Source organism: Rhinolophus ferrumequinum, chromosome 9 (genome assembly GCF_004115265.2).
Source record: "Rhinolophus ferrumequinum isolate MPI-CBG mRhiFer1 chromosome 9, mRhiFer1_v1.p, whole genome shotgun sequence".
In the NCBI taxonomy this organism is placed as follows: domain Eukaryota; kingdom Metazoa; phylum Chordata; class Mammalia; order Chiroptera; family Rhinolophidae; genus Rhinolophus; species Rhinolophus ferrumequinum.
In genome coordinates this window covers 38,666,942-38,686,522 of record NC_046292.1, presented here as the reverse complement: position 1 = coordinate 38,686,522, position 19,581 = coordinate 38,666,942, and the positions used below count along the sequence as shown (strand labels likewise).

Below are 19,581 nucleotides of genomic sequence, written 5' to 3'. Positions count from 1 at the left end.
TTGGTTGGGCCAAATTCGAATAGCAGCAAGTTATGCCAAGCTGCCTTGTCAGTGGCTGACATGGCCTTCCATCCCAAACCAAAGTGTTATTTCCTGTGGCTCCAGTCCACGTTTCACAAGCAGAACTCAAGGACAGCAAAAACGTTTATTTGAAAAAATTACTATGTATTGAAAATATACATTAGAAATTATCATACTTCCATAGCATTCCCCTCCCCCACCACAAAAGTAGAAATATGTTTGCTATGCTAATACCATAGGTAAATTCAAACAAAAGGGAAAACATCATCAGCCCTCTTTCCCCATACATTAGAGTTGGAGGGAAAAAGGTCAACTTCTATCTGCCCGTCAATAGGAATTTAACAAGTCCCAGTCTTCCACAGAAAGACACACATATTTCTGCTTTGAAGACTGTGAAGAGTTACTCTGTTCCTTTTCTGGCTCCTCAAAAGCTCTCTTCTTGCTCTTCTTTGACTCCTGGCTTGAGACAGCTTCGCGTTTCAACAATGGCCCATGGCAGTCTGGGGCTTTCTCTTTATAGAACTGGAGTTTCTCGGAAGAGTTCATGTGGGTGTCTGCCAGGGGACACTTCGCTGGGGTTTCTGTTCGATCCCGCTTCCCATCTAAAAGAGCGACAGAAGGGAAGAGTGATGAGTTTACTATGTTGGCATGCTAATGCCTGCCAAGGTCTAGAAAGATGATCCAAGAGAAACGACAAAGGCCCAAAGAAGATGATGTTTGGATTAATTTTATTCCCTTCTGAGTGCCCTGGAAAGTCACAGTGGCACATGCACTAACACAGGTGGAAGGCATGTACTCTGTCCCTTCCTGGATAAGTGACCTTGAGCAAATGACTTGTCTTGAGATGCAGGTTTCTTATTTTTTATAGAGAGATAAAACCCATTTCATAAGGGTGAAGATAAATGAAATAATGTATTCGTACATAAATTGCTTAGCACAAGCCATGGCACATAGTAAATGCTCAAAAAATGTTAGCTATTACTATTAAAAATCTGGACCTGTTTCTAAGAGCAAATTTATGGCACACTGTAGCAAATGACACAACCTTATTATGTAAATTTTTGGTATGCCCTGGCTTCTTATTTTATTACCTTTATTTTTCCTTCACTTTGACTTCATCATTTAACTCCTCTGTAAAAGTTATGGTAAAATATACGTAACATAAATGTACCATTTTTAAGTATATAGTTCTGTGGCATGAAGCACATTCCCATTGTCATGCAAACATCACCACCATCCATTTCCAGAACGTTTTCATCTTGCAAAACTGAAACTCTGTACATATTAAATAATAATTCCCTATTACACCTTCCCCCAACCCCTGGCAACCACCATTCTACTCTGTCTCTGTGAACCTGACTATTATAGGAATCTCATATAAGAAGAATCATGCAGTATTTTTTTTTTTGATTGGCTTATTTCACTTAGCATAACGTGTTAAAGTTTCATCCATGTGATAGCACGTGTCAAAATTTCCTTCCTTTCTACGGCCGAATAATATTCCACTGTATATAAATACTACATTTTGTTTACCTATGCATCTGTAGATGGACATTTGGGTTGCTTCTATCTTTTGGCTACACTTAATTCCTTTTTCATCTTCTGTACTCTTGTGCCACTGCAAATCTTTTTTGGAACAAGTGTGACAGATACAAATACATACCTACCTACAGACATTTAATAAGCTATTTTCCTGATGCCAGTGCTTGGAGCTAAGTGTGGACTTACACTGTAAGCAATGTTGAAAGAACACAAGTTTTGGTGATCTAATTAAGTCAATAGTATCACAATTAATGTTCAAACTGAGTGAAGATAGCATTACTGCTTTAAGGGCGCAAACAACCTAAGGGCAAAAACTCCAAAGGAAAGGGAATTTCTCACAGAAGTGCTGAGCTGCCTTTCGAGGTTCCGAGGTTTCCCGTAGCTTCACAGCTTCCAAAGTCACACGTTCCCACTGCAGAACAATCTAAAATGTATTTGGAAAGATTTGAATCTGGACCAAATCTTAAGATTTCAATCTCAAACCTTCCTTGTTCCCCCTGTCCCCTTTCTATAAACACAAACCCCTGTGGAAATCTTACTTCAGATGATTGCTGATAAGAATAAGAACTAAGTCAAGCCTGGATTTTCTGTTTTAATGCAGGAGTTGATTAGAATACAAACATGTTCGACATATGTATTTGTATGACTCAGGAAAAAATCTATAAAGCTGACTCCCTGTTTTCATCTCTATTCCAAGCTAGAAATAAATTGCATATCCTTAAACTAAATACTACAATTTAAGACCTTAATCATAATACTTTTCACACATTCCCACATGTCTTAAAATATACCAACCATAACTCAAACTCTTTTTTTTTCAAACTCTTATGTGTGTAAAATGCCCACATTTCTATATTCTCAAGACACTTCATGATCAACTTTCATTTTTTTAAACTGTTACAAATGTATTTTTATTATAAGCTACTACAAATTCTTTCAGAAATGTGGCTGAGTATAAACTATAATAAATAAAATAAATGGTTATTTCACATACACCATGAGTAACAAGAACTAAATTTAATATTTCTCATTATGATATGCAATGAAATGACTATAAAGAAAAACAGTATCAGGACACAGAGGCAGTACAAGACAGAGTTTAAGAATACAATTCCAGAGTTAGCTCTACCACTTACTAGCCAGGGGACCCTTGGCAAGCAATTTAATTTCTGAGTCGCAATTTCTTCATCTGTTAAATTAGATAACAGACATGAAGGGTGTAGCTCAGTGTTTGGCACACAGAAAGCACTCAATAAGTATCAGTTGTCATCCCTTCTATGATACTTTCCTGATTTTGGAAAATGGGAACACATCTAAGAGTTGCCAACATGGATTAGCTGAATCTGGTGACTCAGTGGGCAATAGGAGAAATGATGATTTCACTAAGAAGTAAGAATGTCCATAGGAAGAGCTGTTTGGGGACGGGGAAGAAGAAAATGAGTTAGGTCCTGGACAAGCTGGATTTGAGGTGCCAGGTAGATGATATTTAGGAGCGGGTCTAATGTGTGAGACAAGCCCTCAGGGACAGTTAAGGCTCTGAGAAGAGTTAAGATCACCAGGAGAGCGAGTGGAGGTATCAGAGGAGAGGAGGAAGTGAGGAATCAGCAAGAGCTAGAGGGAGAAGTGAGGAAGTTAGGGGAGAGCCAGGAGAAAGGTGGAGAGAGAAAAGGCATAAGGCATCCATGTTTAAACCAATGCTGCCGAGAAACCAAGGCAGGTGAAGAATGAGATCACGGGCCACTTTGAAGAGAGCACCTACAGTAGAGCAGCAATGGCCCAAACTAGATTACATGGGATAAAGAACTGAGTAGGCAGTGAGGAGGTGGGAAGAGGTAAGACTAGAAAAGAATTCAGTTGTTGGGGGATGAGGAACATGTTAGAATAAGAGGAGCTTGAGTCTGTTTATACACAGAAAGAAAACAGCCAACAGATGGTAAGACTGAAGATGCAGTGGGTGGGGGGCAGTAGAGGGAAATAATTATTAACTATCACTGAGGAAGCTGGTGGTCTTAGGGAACAGAACTGGAAAAAACCAACCAACCAACCCCAAAACTTAAAGGGCTAATCACTGGAGTAAAGTGGCACTTGCTCCACTTGAATAGGAGGGAGGGAGAATACATGATAGTTGAAGAGACGGAGAAGTTTTGAAACAGAGATAGGTAAGTAAGGGGACTCCTGTTAGATGGCATCGATGTTCTGTGTTATCTGCTGAGAATGAGGAGCATGAATTCAGCCTGAAACAGTTTCAATAAGGGAAACAGTTTCAATAAGTTTCAATAAGAGATGGATAAGCTCGGTGGCCAAGCCCCAGGGGCCAGGCTGAAGGGCATGGCGTGAAGCTACACGGAGCCCAATCTGCTTCCTTTCTGGCTAGGCGGCTAGGTACTTTACCCTTACCAAGCTCTGCAAGAGATAGCCTGGTTTCTGCATTTTACAGATAAAAGAAACGGAGAGTCACAGTCACCTTAAGTCATACAGCTACGGGGTTGTCAAGTCAGAATCCCAAACCCAGGTCTCTTTGACTCCATAGCCGATGCTCTTCCCACCATGACACTTGCTATCAAACGACATCAAGCCTTTGTATGACCATCCCACAGCTGCCTCGTCTGCTGGCTATGCCTAGGATTCATCCAGTGCTACAAACTGTCTAGCAATGCACTATGATAATTATTTTAGCACGTGTTTTCTGGGCCAACTTCAAAGTGCTCCTGAAACACTGACTCACCAGCACCCCCTTCCTGTTTATCTATAGGGAGGTGATCGTACAATCAGGCAGTTTGATAGGTCCACCATCAAGCATTACAGCCTGAGCCAAGGAGGGATCCGTAACAATACAGCTTGGGGACTCCTCCACACCTCCACCAAGAAACATTCGTTTAAAGTGTCTGAAGAAAACCCTTTTCACAAAGATGGTGCCAAAAGCAAAGAAGGAAGCCCCAGCCCCTCCCAGAGCCGAAGCCAAAGCAGAGGGCTTGAAGGCAAAGAAGGCAAAGAAAGCTGAGTGAAAGGCGTCCACAGCCACAAAAAGAAGATACGCACGTCACCCACCTTCCGATGGCCCAAGACACTGCAGCTCGGAAGGCAGCCCACATACCCTGGGAAGAGCGCCCCCAGGAGAAACAAGCTTGACCACGGTGCCCTCACCAAGCCCCCCCGACTACCGAGTCGGCCATGAAGAAGAGAGAAGACAGCAACACACTTGTGTTCACTGTGGATGGACGTCAAGGCCAACAGGCCCCAGATCACACAGGCTGTGCAGAAGCTGTATGACCTTGACGTGACCCTGCTCAGGCCTGATGGAGAGAAGCAGGCGTATGTCCCCCTGGCTCCCGACTACGATGCTTTGGATGCTGCAACAACCCTGGGATCATCTCCACTGAGTCCAGCTGACTAAATATAGAAATTTTTCACTGTTAAAAAAATAATAAAGTAAAGCATCTCAGGGAGAAAGGGACCAGAACCTGGCATCTACTAGTGCTGTATAATTGGTTACTTTCTGACTTCCTATCTAAGTCTGTACCAACTTGAGGGAGAGCATCAAGAAGATGAAACAGAGTTAAAATAAAGTTCAGCCAAGAACTTGAAAATGGGAAGGCTCAGTGAGAGAAGGGCAAGAATCACATTTCCTTACTAAGACTCTATGAGGTACGAAATTTGCCCCCCAAAAGGGTAAGAGTCAGATTTGAATCTCATCAGTGTGACTTACTGTCTTTCTAGTATATTCACACTGCTAAGAGAATCTGTCCTTCTGAAATTGGGTCATACTGTTTTTTTCATAGCAAGCCAGAATTCATTTTTTTCTGAATCATTTATAGGATGGCATTTTCTCCGAGGTCCAATAAGGACGAGGCCTGATCTAGTGACCAGAGCATGAGATTTAAGGACCAGCATCTAACACCTTTTCTTAAGTAGTTGGGTCAGTTATAGGCCATCAGTATCTCTGATTTGACATGAAGATGACAATTCAGCCAAGGAATACCAAGAGAATGAACTTTTTGTTCAAAGTATTGAATAAGGCACTTGGAATTAAAATGAAAAGCGGTATTAAGTATAGGGAGAAAAATCCGCAGTACCTGGTCAGCCCAGCCCTCTGTCTTGCAGTTACTGTGATCAAATTCCTTCAAAGGCACTTTGGAGTGGACGAGGCCTATGTGGGTCTGGAGCTTGTGTTTGATGGCTTTGATGTCCTAGTGAGGGAACGACAGAACAGGAACGCCCACACATCTGGTTAATTTGTACTTGCTTTCAGTAGGAAATAAATACCATCATAAATAACAGCCCTTCCTAAACATCAATTAGCAGAAGCAAAATATCAAATTGTGACTGTGGAAAAATAAGAAAAGAGAGCAAAAGTCTTACCTTGAGCCCCGTCCCAGAGATATCTAAGCAGTTTAGTTTTCTAAAAGAAAAGAGGTATCCAATTCCTGCATCTGTGATCTCAGGATTACCTAGATGTCAAAAACATAGGTAGTGTTTTGTTACAGAACTATTGCTAAAATGTCAACAGTAAGGTCAGAAAAAAGGTCAAGCAATGATAAAACAAAATACTGAGTGAGCAAACTTTCCAGAGTAAATTAAATATAGGGATCTTATCCTTAAGATCCTTTATAGCTCTAACTTTCTAGGAGTTGGAGGTTAGCAGAAAAATAAATGAACCAGGTTGTTATCCCAAAGGGTTTAATTTGCAACCACATGGAAAACAGCATATATAAACATGTATTAAGATGGTTCATCAGAGTTTGTTCATGGCCATTTCCCCTCCAAAGTTAAAGACTTAAAAAACTGTTTCAAAGGTATTTAGACACAGAGACTATTACTACTCTTACTAACTGGCATTTTCAGACTCTTTTCTTGTACATCGCCTTCTCACTTCAAATGGAGAGGGTGACATTAGCACTGAGTCCTCAAGGCCATGAGTACACAGTGCCTGGCACAGTGTAGATGCTCAAAATAATATCTGTTGAATGAATAACTTCTATGGGCGTAAGGTAGGACATTCATTATTATCTTCATTTTACAGAAGCCAAAACCAAGGCTTCGAGAGGTGAAATAACTTGCCCCAGGCCACACAGCTGTTAATTAGAGGAGAACAAGGAGTATCCTCTGACCTTAAACCTGCTCTTTCTCTTCTTTTGGCACCATACTATCCTGCCACATATGGATGCTCAGGTAAAGTGTAAATGATCTCTACCAACTTTCTACCATTGGAGTCAGTATCTGGTTAAGCCTGAGTCAATTATTACAATTGTGGATTCATCTAGATTTTCACCAAGCAAATACTGATTAAAAAAGACCCACCTGACAGTCACGATGGATCAGCAACTTAAAGAAAGTACAGATGAACCAAATGTTCTTTATATATGCTATGAAGATGATGAACGGCTGCCCTGTCTGCACACAGTGAGTGGCATGGATGAATCCGTCAGGGCTTTTCCTACCCTAGAGAGGAGGCAGCATGCCAGGAGAGGTATTCAGCCTGAAGTCAAGAGCCTCTGGCTTTAGTCCTGCTCTGCCACTAACTTGCTGTGGCACCTAGGAAAGTCCCCTCAATTTATCACCTCTAAAATGAAAAGGCGAACTAGATGATTTCTAAGGCCATTTTTCCAATATTAATAATCCGTAATTTCTAATGAAACTTACAAGATAAATCTAATAATGTTAGATTTTCAAGGCCTCTTTTCATCACTCGAACTGGTGCTGTCATTTTCCGCACCCCGGCATCAGATAAACAATTATCCTTCAGGTGGAGCTGAGTTACACTAGGGAAACAAAGTCCATAAATAAATTACTTAAAGAGAGTTGGAGAAAGTCTATGTATGAGAACATGCTTTCATAAATTTCATTAAAAAATATTACATATTCTCTACCCCCTGCTATTTCACACCCAATGCATTTAACAGTTAAAGATCTTTTGGTTCTACCGTGTTTCCCCGAAAATAACACCTAGCCGGACAATCAGCTCTAATGCGTCTTTTGGAGAAAAAATTAATATAAGACCCGGTCTTAGGTCTTATATTAATTTTTTCTCCAAAAGACGCATTAGAGCTGATTGTCCGGCTAGGTCTTATTTTCTAGAAAACACAGTATTTCAGTTACTAAATGAGGGTTAACTTAAGGATCAAAGTGTCATGTAGTACTTATCTCAGATGGCAGAGGGCACTATATAGTAGAGTGAGGTGAATGGATTTCATTAAGGAGATAAATATACCTTGTTTAACAAAAAAGCTGCACTCCTGGCAAATGCTGTGAGAAAACCAAAAATACTCAAAGTATGTTGCGAAAGTCTGCTAAAGAATTCCTATGAGAATTCTTTTGGCAAAGCAAACAGTCCTCTAAGTTTAATTAGCTTTATAAAGCCAGATATTCAGATTGGGTTTTTAAGGTATACCCAAAAGCCAATCCATCCAGCTAACCTGACACTGGTGTATTAATGTGCTCGCACACACAACAAGAAATCTGAACTTTTACTAACCTCACACAAAAATACCGTTGTGCAGCGTAGTATGTAGGTGTTGCCGTTCCAGGCAGGCCCCATGAAGTAGGTGAGACTCAGGTTTATAATGCTGTTATCCTTCTGGGTGTTTATGAACCCACAAAGGAACCCACCTGGCCCCCTCTCTGCAGATCAGACTGAGATCAGTCGGACTATTTGTGAATGGTATAAAGTGGAAGATTTCTTTAAATTATGTATTTGGCTGTCTTGAATAGTTCACTTTTTAAATTATTTATTGACAGTTCATTGACAGTTAAAATAGAAAATGATAATGACGATGGAAAAATGTCTAACTTCTCATCTCTTGCTAAGATTAGACAAACTAGGACTGGACAAAGGGAAAGATCATTTTTCAATCCAGGTAGTTTCAAGCACTACATGTTGAAATAAAGGTTATTTAGAAAAATGAACCAACTGATTTACTTTTGTAAGAGTTGTCCGATCTATATTGCTTCTACCAAGTAAATGGGGAAGAAAAATATTCTAGGAAAAAAAATTAGCAAATAAACGCAGGATTGGGAAGTAACTGGTATGCTTCTAGAGCATCCTTTAAAAAAATAATAAAACTATCTGCAGTGGTGGTAGATCAATACCTAGACAGGGCCTCGTTAGTGAGATGTTCTAGAAGTTCATGCTCATCTCCAAGCTTGCAACAGGAAAGATCCAGACAGGTCAGCTCCCGGAAAGACTTAATCTCCTCAAGTTTTTCTGAGATCACCAGATATCTGTGGGGTGTGAAGAGAAAGCAACAGCTTTTCTTTTCCTTCTTTTAAAACATTACCATTTGTGGCTTTGTGAGGCAACCAGCATTCCATCAGGACAAAGTACTGTGTAATAAAGCAGACTTCACTGATAACGATGGGGGCACAGGTTGAATTTTTTTCATTAATAAATGCCTTGAAAGTCATATATGACAGTGGAACGAAAACTATAAATAAATGTACGTGAGCAAAGACAAGTCACAAGAAAAAACATTGGCTTTGTTAGAAGACAGACTGACTTTGGTGTTGGTGTTGGGACGTTACCGGTGAATTTCCAAACTTTAGGATACTCAAAATTTTAACGAATTATTCCTTTAAGGTTGCTTTTTATCTAATGCTCAGTATCTAGTGGTTTGGCAACTGGAACAGGGCCAAGAACGCTAGGTTCTAATCTCCACATTCAAGAACAGACCAAGAGGTATTTGGCAGATCACATTTTATCTTTTCTACTCAAACCCAAGTCTGAGTCGCTGCCCACTACACCTCTGTTATCCTGCCAACTTTACTCCGAAAGCATGTGCAGCATGATGACTATGAGGACTCACTTTAATCTAGATGGTTATTAAGACAAACCTGTGAGCACAATCAATTTAATTACACTGGAGCACCTTGCCAAACTGTCATCACGAGGCCATCAGGGACGCCTCTGGAGAGGAAAAGATCACACAGGCATTCCACAGCGCAGTGTGGTCTCCACCCTGCTTTCTAGTCATTCATCTAGGTTAGATGATGTCAGTGAGAAAAAATGAAAAGGGATTAGGTGTGACAGGAAACAGAGAGGAGAGGATCCTGAAACAACAGGGAAACTGACTTGGCAAGAGCATGCCTTTCTCATCCACTTTCCTCATGGATGTTTAGAAGTTTTCACAGAGATGGCATGCTAGGGCCAGTGGGGTTATACTTAAAAAAGTATTCACATCTCTCTTCTGTCAGCAGGATCATAATTATCAAAAACAGGATGGAATAATCAGAGACTAAGAGGGAAGTTAGATCTCTTTTCTTTTCAACAAAAAATCAGATTTACAGAAGCTGTGGCGGGCCTGACTGCTAGGTACACATGGCCTAGGGCACTGATACCCCCTCTAACTGCCTGGTGACCGAGCTCAGCTGGGTACACAAATGAGCCTTATTTACTCAGACGTATTTTAATTGCACTGTAAATAAAGCTGCTGTTTTCTATCTCACAATCACAGAGTTGAAGTGGGTTAATGGGGGTTTGGAGGATTACTGGCAATCAGAGAAAGGAAAACATACATGCTTTGATCAATTAATCAGAAGATTTTTAGTAATTCTGAAACGAGTTATCTGTGAAGGACATAATGTATAACACGATGAACAAACATTACAAAAATCAAGGCTGAGAAACCAACATGCAAACCAGAGACATTACTAGATGCTTACCTACAAAATACTCAAAGCTCTAGGGTCTTGCTCAAAACTAGTCTTCCAAATTGCCCCTTAAAGAGTTCAGAATAGTATATAGTGGACAAGCAACAGAAAGATCACATACATGTTTTACTGTCAGACCTGAGTTTGAATTCTAACAACCCTAATTACTTGTGTGATTGTGAGAAAGTTACTTAACCTCTCTGAGTCTCAATTTCTCCAGCTAGAAAATGGGGCTCATGACTACTTCTTTTCAGGATTATTAAGAAAATTAGAAACACTATTCCAAAAGTACATGGATTCTTATAGGCCCTCATTAAATGGTAGCTACCAGTATTATAATTACTTCAGTTACACATGATGATATTTTAAGGAAAACATACTTGCCTCCCTGCGACCACCAGTGTGATTGAAAATCACTGGGGTTTTAACACAGGGAGGAGACAGTTTTGTAGGGTTGCAACCCAGATGCAAAAACACTGGCTTTTCCTTCTGGCAGGCAGCTTTGTGACCCAACCCCAAGATAGCTCCTACTCAATTATACTGTATTCAATTATTTTCTCAAATGCATTCCCTTTGACCTGAACACTTTTGCACTAGTAAAACCTTTGCTGCTGCAGCTTCAGCCCTGGGTTGCAAATGCAAACCCAAATCTCCTGTCTTCTTCCTATTTTCCTTTGGAGATTCAAAAGGGAAGTTGCTTTTGCTTTTTTTTTTTTTTTTATCACAATTGAAAATCTTACTTTTATATCTCAATAAGACAGCAAAGTTTGGATTGTTGCAATATGTGCCAAAAAGTTGTTAAAAATGTTTCTTATATTTTTCTGATTATAAAAATAGTACATCCTCCTTGAAGAAAAAAATTAAGAAAATATAAAAACTTATAAAGAAAATTAAAACAATCTCAATCCCACTATCTAGATTACATTTCAATGGGTTTGTCTTTTTCCTTTCTATATATGTAATACACATAAAAATTCCTATTTTTTAAACAAAACTGGGATATGTAACTTTAATTCTTATTTTTTCATTTGGTATATAATGAATATTTCACATCATTTTAAATGTTCTTTGAATATTATCTTAATAGCTATATGTCTTGTATGAATGTACCATAATTTGCTTAACTAATTTCCTAATTTTGGGTAGTCAGCTTTCAGGTTTTCACTATTACAAGTACTCTAATGAACATCTTTATGTAAAAATATGTGTTCCTATATGAGTATTATATTAGAAATTAGAATAGATTCTTCATAAATGGAATTGATGCACAAACAAATGGTATGAATGTTTTTAAGCCTCTTGATAACATATTGCCAAGTGCTTTTCAGAAATACTACACTAATGTATGTGCTCATCAAACAGGAAGAAAAGTGCTGCCCTCATTCAATTTGACCACTGGAACAGTATGCCGACACAACAAATAGATAAAAAGCATTTTCACTATCATGGGAAATACTTAAGCTATAATGGTAGGTAGGTGGAGGAAAAAAACAGAATACAAGTTTTAGATTAGAGTACACTCCCAAATGTATAAAGAAATATTTGAAAATGATGACCATGAATGATGGGATTAATTTTTTAGTATTAGTTTTATGTATTTCCCAAATAGTATGCATTGCCTTCATAAAATAATTTTAAAACAAAGTATACATCATCATTCTATCTTTCATTGTTCTAATTTTTGTACAATGAACATAAACAGAATAAAAAATAAAGGAGTAAAATGTATTTCAAATGTGTAAGATACAATGAAATATTGCTAGACTTTTTCATGTAGGCAAGGTAATTTTTTTCCTTTCCACTGGCAGCAACCCCAGGCCCAGCTGTGATTGAGACCACAGCACAAAGACAGAGCTTTCCTAAGGTGTCTGCCTGGTTCATGACTGCATGATTCTGTTGTTGTCTGCATCTGTTCGTGTCTTTTCTTTTTAAAGTACAATATTTGGCCTGGGGTAAAAATACTAATTCTATGAGCCCATTAAATAAAGATTGCTTCTTTATTTTTTTAAGCATATGAACTTAGCTTATGCTTTCTGGTATGATTTTTGCTTTTATTATTACATGCTTTCTGTTTAGCCTTGTTTTAATGATCATATTGATTGTGCATCTTAATAGTAAGCTGCCTTTCACATTTTCTAATCTCAAAAAAGTTTATACAGTGGTATACTATACAGCTATTTTAAAAATCTACAAATATTGATGGTACATGATTTTCAAAATATTTGAAGCAAGGTGCATGACAGTTGAAGCAGTGTGCTGCCATCTGTATGACAAAGAGGAGAGCTATATATGCACATATAGGTACAGAATATCTCTGGAATGATGTAAAAGGAATTGATAACAGTAGTTGCCTTTGGGGAGAGGAAACAGGAGGGTAATGGGAGGGAGGCTTGTGTTTCACTTTATACTTTTTTGTGTTTTGTTTTAAATTCTTTTCCATGTACATTTTTTAAAGTTCTTTTTAATTACTAGATGCTTTGAAAGTCATTTGACATGGTGGAATAAAAATTTTAAATAAATCAATAAAAGCATATGAGCAAAAGCAAGTCACAAGAAAAAACATCTGCTCTGTTGAAAACAGACCTTGATTATTGGTGTTGGGACCTTATTTGAAAATTTCCAAACTTCAGGATACTTCAAATTTTAATCACCCGTTCTTTTCGAGTTTCTTATTATCTAATGCTCAGTATCTAGTGGTCTGAAAACTAGAACAGGGCTGAGAACTCTGCTTACTAATTTTCACATCCCCAAGAGCATACCAAGAGATACATGGCAGGTCACATCTTGTCTTTTCTATTTTCTCTTACTAGAAAAGTTGGTAGAAGAGTATTTTCTACCTAATGGAGGAAGTGTGGCAATCAATTAATCTTTGTAAACTGTTTAACTGTTTTCAAAATAAAGCTAAGTGTTGTCTGGGAGAGTGATGGGAGAAGAAAGACAGTGATTTTTCTCAAAATGGCCCATCACTGTGTGTCTGGAAGTTCTAAATTGATTTGCTATTTGATGAGGGAAGTCCACAAGCCCACGAAGCCCCGGAGCTTGACACAGTTACCACACCCAACAAAATACTCACTATCCTAAACAGGACACCTACCTGTTTCGCAAACACAGGGAGCAAAGCACCAGACTTCCGTAGGCCTCGGTGAATTTCTGCAAAGCCCTTAGCCCCGCACCTGGCTCTGTGAATTTCTGTCTGGCTTCAGCAGCAGAGAACAGCTTTTCAGCAATCTGCTCAGGAAAGCCGATAAGGGAATCAATGTGATCAACGTTGTCGGAGATGAAGCCCAGGACCAGGCTGAAGAGGGATTTGGCAGAGTAGCGAAGATTCCCCTCCCGCGTGTATGTGAAGATGAAATGGTCAGTCTTCTCCTTCTGCGCAGTGTCATCTTCCCTGTTCATGCAAAGCTCCACAGAAAAGCCTTTGGGAAACAGTCTGAAAGGCCTTGGCTTCTGCAGGCTACTCCTGACGCCATCCAAGGCCAGATTGACCATGTGCAACTGCCCATTTTCTCGCACGTAGATGGGCCCTGGGTCCAGGTGGTTTTCGGAGTTGAGGTAGTAAGACATTGCGTTGGTTGCAACTGTAAAAGCAAGGCACAAGGGAAGCACATCTAATTAAAATGCCGTGTGTAACATGTAACTTCATTTTTCTTGCCCAGAGCTTTATGAGCCTACTAGGCAGGCCCCGTGGCTGGTTTGGGGGAACGAAGCTCACCAGATGCCTGTGAACTTTGACACTGGAACTTGCCTCTATTGCCTCTACCTGGAATGCCCTTTCCCACTCTCCCCCTTTTCTTGTCTCTCTGGTGATTTCCTACTCATCTTTCAAATACCAGCTCAAATCTGATTTCTAAAATTCACCCTGAAAAGTTATCACCGAGAGTTATCATCTCCAAGGAAAGTCACTATCAAAACCATCTGAAACAACCTAAATGTCCAAGAACAGAGGCATTACATTAAGTAAATTATGACATATCTATACCTTGGAATGTTATGCAGTCATTAAAACTGTAAAATTTTTACTGATTTGCAAGTTACAAATTATGTACGTATGGAATTTATTATTTGTTTCTTAAAACCATGTTTATGCACAGAACAAGAAAGACTAGAAACGAATAATTCCCTTGCTACCTTGGCACCTTCCACACATTTCTTTATTGCACTTGGCTCACTGTTCTGCTATTGATTTGTTTCTGAGTCTGTGTTCTGCTGGTTTGAGCTTGAGAGGAGGAACCATGCTTACTTCATCCAGACTCCCCAAGAAAGTGCTCTGGCATGTAATAGTCCCTGAGCAGGTATTTGCAGAACTAAAGTTTACTCATTTCCTAAACCTTACATAGACCACAAGCAACAGAGATTTTTGGGATTTATAGCACAAGAGCTAAATAAAAGCTCTTCTAGCCCTTGGAAGCATCAAACCTACTAAGGCTCTACTAGGGCACTTTTAAGGTAAGGTGAAATATCAAAAAGAGTTGGGTATTTCTGTGATGATGTGGGTGACATTTTATGCCTAAGCACTAATTGGAATAAATACTTGTTTTCCTGAGGAACTGTGACATTTCAAAATACCTGAGAAATTGCTATGTTAAATAAAATGAAAGTATTTGATGATCATTTCTACAACAATTTAAAAGGAGAGAGAGGTAAAATTTAATATAATAGAGGTCAAAATGCTGTTGTAATCTCTAAAAGACTCTGACTGACTTTTAGAGTGAACCAACCCAACTTTTTCTGCATCAATACAGGGCTAGGATGTACCTCTGATGCCACTAAAAAGTGTCAGCAAACAATCAAGTAAGTGATCAAAAATGCTGAATCCCTGGAGATCAAACAGTTGATCCTGTTTGTGGGCATCAGTACAATCTACATTTCTCCAGAGGATAATTATGTGTAAAAACACATCAGAAAAGAGGGCCCTGCCTAGCCCGGGAGCCTCGCCCTTTCCTGCTCATTTCCTTACGCCCTACTCTGGCCATGCCACGCTACCCAGGTAAGCTGGTTGTGCTCTCTTGTCCCACTGGTTTCTGCTCATTCTGCCACTCTGCTCCCTTTGGCTGGAACACCCTCCTCTGCTTTCCTGACCTAGCTTATTCCTATTCATCGTTAACACTCAGCTCACCTCGATCCTCTCCTGGGAAACTTTCCCTAATCCCTGCACCAGGGCATACCTGTCTGCTTTTCCCCAGAGCTCCTTCTACATAGTAGCTCCTTCTACATAGCACTTTGCACCATGTACTGTATCTGTTCTCTTACTAAGGTTCCCAGAGTTGTGAGCTCTTTGAAGGCAAGGCACTTACTTGATTCGTCCCTCTTTCCCAGGCCCAACATAGCGTCTAGTATTAAGTCCTCAACAGATACTTGTTTGAGAGGAAGGGTGAGACCTCAAAGGGATAGACTGAGTGCGCTGAGCTGCAGGGCCTACTGATACTGTTGCCAGGAGCCAGCTCCTCTTCCAGGCAACAGCTGCAGCCCCTCCCCCACTGGCCAGACCCTTCTGCAGGTGGTAGAAACAAAGCAGATGATGGGAGTATATTGCTACTGGTACTACCAGGGGGAGACGGGGGGAATTTACAAACCAGAGAGCTGTCACAGTGCCAGCTCTTATAATCCATACTCTTGCCAGTATTCAGTGCCTGCTGCTAAGGAGATGCCTCACTTATTCAAAGCTCTTCTTCCACTAGAAGCAAGCATCTGGCCCTTCCACCTCACAGACTTTAATCTTGACAAAGAGATAAAGCAGATCCCCTTTGGTCTTTATCCCTGTGATGGACAGTCAGAGCCCTACTCTACCTGTAGATCAGAAAAGTAGACACCCACATGGCCCTAAAAAGGAATGACTTGATTTTAACACAAAGGCAAATTCAACGGGACTTATAATGAATCAGCACACTACAAGCACCCTGGCAAAGAAACAGTGTCTGCCCATCTGTATTATCCCTGAACCTCACATCCAATTGTACCTTCCACAAACTTGGGAGTAAAATGGACAAATGGAGGAATGGATGACTACTTAGGGTGAAAATTAGAAAAGTCTGATTCTATCCAGCAGAGGGCACACCAGCTTGTGACAGAAGAAAGGACGCTAACCCAGGCTGGCCCAAATCCTGGCAGCTTCTGCTTCCAGGGATCATTTTTACAAAAAGGCCGAGTCTGGCTATATTTTACCTTTAAATTACTCATCAAACTAGTTCTCTTTCTAAATGATGAAAAGAAATCCAGTATTTCCTAACGAGTAAACCAACATCATCTGTCCAGAAGCCCCATGGACTCTCCATTCTTCAGCCATGGCACTTGAGGAACTGACCTTGGTTCAGAGTATGCTGGTGACCTTTGATTTCTACTCCTGAATTTGTGTATCTTGCAATCTCCCAGTAAGGAGCTTCCTGAGAATTTGTGAGTACTATAAAATAATATAAGAATTATATTAGTGTTTAAACCTGTCAAGGGTAAGAATCATAAAGGCAAGAGAATTCCACACAAAGTTTTTGGACTTGGCTTTCACTTGCGCCTGGCTGTTGTACACGGTGTTCTATCATGCACAGGCCCCCTCAGGAGACATACCATGGCAAAAACCCCAAACAAACTGGAAAATTAAAATAATCAGTATCTGTAAGAATAACAATGTCCAGTGTAGATCTGAATCGGCCGCATTTTATATTAGGTGATCAGAGTCACAGGGGCATTCGAATAGACTCCCAGCTCCCTACAGAGAGGCAGTTTTGTAAGCCAGACAACATTGTAGAAAAATATCGGAATAGTGCATGATCTACTATTTGGCCACCATAAATGAGCCAAATTACCACTAAGTATATCATCATCATATGAATAAAATATAACCTTACTAAATTAAAAACTCAGTTCTCTACAGCCTCTTTGAATAAGAGGCAAGATAAAAGAATTGATAACTACATATGACAGCTTTTTAGACTGTGAAGTCAGTTTACTAAGCAAAAAGCACGACTATGCCAGTCAAGTGTGGGAGGAGGGAGGTTGGTAACAGGATTAAAATTGTGAGCTAAGTCTATGGTTATTTAATTTGAAGAGAAAGACGAAGAAAACACCTAACTTTACTAGGTAATGTAGGTTAACAATCCCCTAAGAATAATGAATCATCCCAATGATTATGAATGATAATGATACTCGGTGTGATAGCTACCATTTATTAAGCACCTACGAATTGCCAAGCACTATGCTAGGTACTACATTAAATGATCTCATTTAATCCTCAAAATTCCTGTAAGGTCAGGATTGCCATTTAACAGATGAAGAGGCTCAGAGAAGTAAAGTAACTTACTTAAGGAACAGAGCTAGTAAGTGGCAGAGCCAGAATTCAATCTCAAGGCTGTGTTACTCCAAAGTTCAAGCTCTTTCCACTGCATGATGCTGTCTCTTAAGAATAAAAATATGACATCAGCCTTAAGGATAAAAAAAAAGATGTTAAAAATTAATCTCACCCACCTGTTTGATCCCTCTGGTATTCACTGGCTCAAGCTGCAGGGGACAGGGAAGAGATAACACACACACACACACACACACACACACACACAGAGGACATCTGAGGAAAGAGTTGGTGGGAACAGAGCCAAAACAGCTACACTGAGGCCTCACTTCTTCCCTCTGCCAGGGCAGAAATTACCCACATCCACACACCAGGAAAACATCTGTCAACCCTTGGCCTTCATCCCAAGGCTGCAGATACCCTTGGTTTATTAGGAAATGCAGAATTCTTGAGAAAATTTCTAACATAAAAACTCGAATGGAAACTAGCTCCAAACCACCAATAACCAACTAACAATTTTACCTTCACTGATCTGTGTCAACGACCATTATTCAGTTTTCAACTCCTCTGCTTCTTTTTCCCTGTAACTTGCATTTTCCTACCTGCCTTCTCACCCATACCCTTTTCTCTCCCAAGTTCCAGAGGGTAGCACCATATTCCGTTCCACACGTTCCTCTACATACTAATCTCTCCAACGTCTTCACACTCTTAATTTTTCTACCTGCTAATTCCAGAGCTGCTCACACAAAATCCAATCTCCACACCCCAAATCCTACCTTCCTTCACTCACTCCCTGCCCCTATGTCCCCACCTCTCTTATGCCCTTTGAATCCTTCCATGGCTCTTTTTAAACTGTCCCCTGTCCCCCATACCAATCCCACCTCCACCTGCCTCCCCTTCCTTCCCACACTATTCCACTCCCACCCGCTCTAACCCCCAGGAACTCTTCCTTCACCATCTATTCTTTCCTTCCTCCCACTCTTTGGGATTCCCCCAATCTCTTCCATCTCTTTCCTTGTCTTATCCTCAACCTTCAACATCCCCCTCCTTCAGGCTTCACTATGCCCAGCTTCACAATGCACAGCCCCAACTAGTTTCTTCCCTACCCCCAAGACCCCACCCTTTCTCCTAGTCCAGTCCTAGGTCCTTTCCTCCATGCACTCTTCAACGCCCCTTCCTCGGCAGTGCCATTCTCCATCTCTCTAAATTCCCACGCATGCCCCTCCGGAGACCCCCCAAGCTAATCCTGCTCCCTTCTCCCAACCCTCCCGAACCCCAATTCTCACACACCCCCATACCCTACCCCAGTACCACGACCTCACCCTTAAACCCATCACCCACACTCCCGTATCTTCATCCTCACAGCTTTCAACCAACCACACCCCAACCCCATCCCACTTCCCCTCCCCCACTCCGACCCTCCCTCACACACCGCCCCCGCCCCCACTCGCAGTCTGGGGCTCCGTGAGCGGCCCAGCCCGCGGCCGCCACCTACCTGTGCCCCTGCCTGGGGCAGCGAGCTGAAGCTCCTCGGTGGCGGCTCCCTCCTTCCTCGGCGCGGCTGAGGGGGGAAGTGGCTCGGTGCCCCGGGCACAAAGCTAAGGAGGGTGGGACAGAGAGAGGATGAGAAGAGGGAGGGGGCTGGGGGCAACCTAGCACCGGGGGACCGCCGGGCTGACAGTGGCGGGGGGGTAGGCTGGGCAAGGGAGACGCGCGTGCGCGGGACCCGGCATGAGGGGAGGGGCTGGGCCTGGAGGCGGGGCCCGACCCAGGGCAGGCGACCTGAGGGCTCAGGGCTCGGATCCCGGAGAGGTGGGGACTGCGCGTGCGTGCTCGCACGGGGGCGGATACCGTTGGTGTTGTGGGCACCAGGGTTAGAGATGAACTGGGGGAGGGTAGGCAGCGAGTGCTCAGGCTCTTGCCTGGGGAAAGGCCCTTGGGCGGGGCTACGCAGCTCAGCCCGCGACGTACAGATGAGCACAGGGGCGTGGTCTGGGGGTGGGGCCTGAGGGCGGAGTGAAGCGTAGAGTCGGGGTAGAGACGTGCGCGCGCCTGGGAACTCCGTGGAGGCCGGGAGGACTGGGAAAGGGTTGAGG

At 41.5% G+C, this 19,581-nt stretch overlaps 1 protein-coding gene across 4 annotated transcripts; it reads right to left on the bottom strand.

Annotated features, from left to right (window-relative positions):
• Positions 1-128: 128 nt before the first annotated feature.
• On the bottom strand, positions 129-19,187 carry LRRC42 (leucine rich repeat containing 42). Of its 4 annotated transcripts, none has more exons than XM_033115001.1 (9): positions 18,981-19,187; positions 17,501-17,621; positions 13,301-13,787; positions 8,650-8,781; positions 7,204-7,322; positions 5,923-6,011; positions 5,637-5,750; positions 1,903-1,987; positions 133-623 (listed from the first exon to the last, which is right to left on the bottom strand). In XM_033115001.1, the coding sequence occupies exons 3-9, from the start codon at positions 13,771-13,773 to the stop codon at positions 349-351; spliced, it is 1,287 nt and encodes a 428-aa protein (XP_032970892.1). In that variant the 5' UTR covers positions 13,774-13,787; positions 17,501-17,621; positions 18,981-19,187; the 3' UTR covers positions 133-348. The 4 variants fall into 4 exon arrangements, with proteins under 4 accessions (XP_032970893.1, XP_032970892.1, XP_032970891.1 ...); XM_033115000.1 differs by having other exon boundaries at positions 17,501-17,595; XM_033115002.1 differs by lacking the exon at positions 17,501-17,621 and having other exon boundaries at positions 129-623.
• Positions 19,188-19,581: the final 394 nt, after the last annotated feature.

Excerpts from the sequence above, each read along its gene's own strand:
- LRRC42 (XM_033115002.1), bottom strand. The coding sequence starts at position 13,773 with ATGTCTTACTACCTCAACTCCGAAAACCACCTGGACCCAGGGCCCATC. Across the intron at positions 7,323-8,649 it reads ACTAACGAGGCCCTGTCTAG|TGTAACTCAGCTCCACCTGA; the intron begins GTATTGATCTAC and ends TTGTTTCCCTAG. Across the intron at positions 624-1,902 it reads AAAGGCAGCTCAGCACTTCT|ATGGGAAGCGGGATCGAACA; the intron begins GTGAGAAATTCC and ends TCGCTCTTTTAG.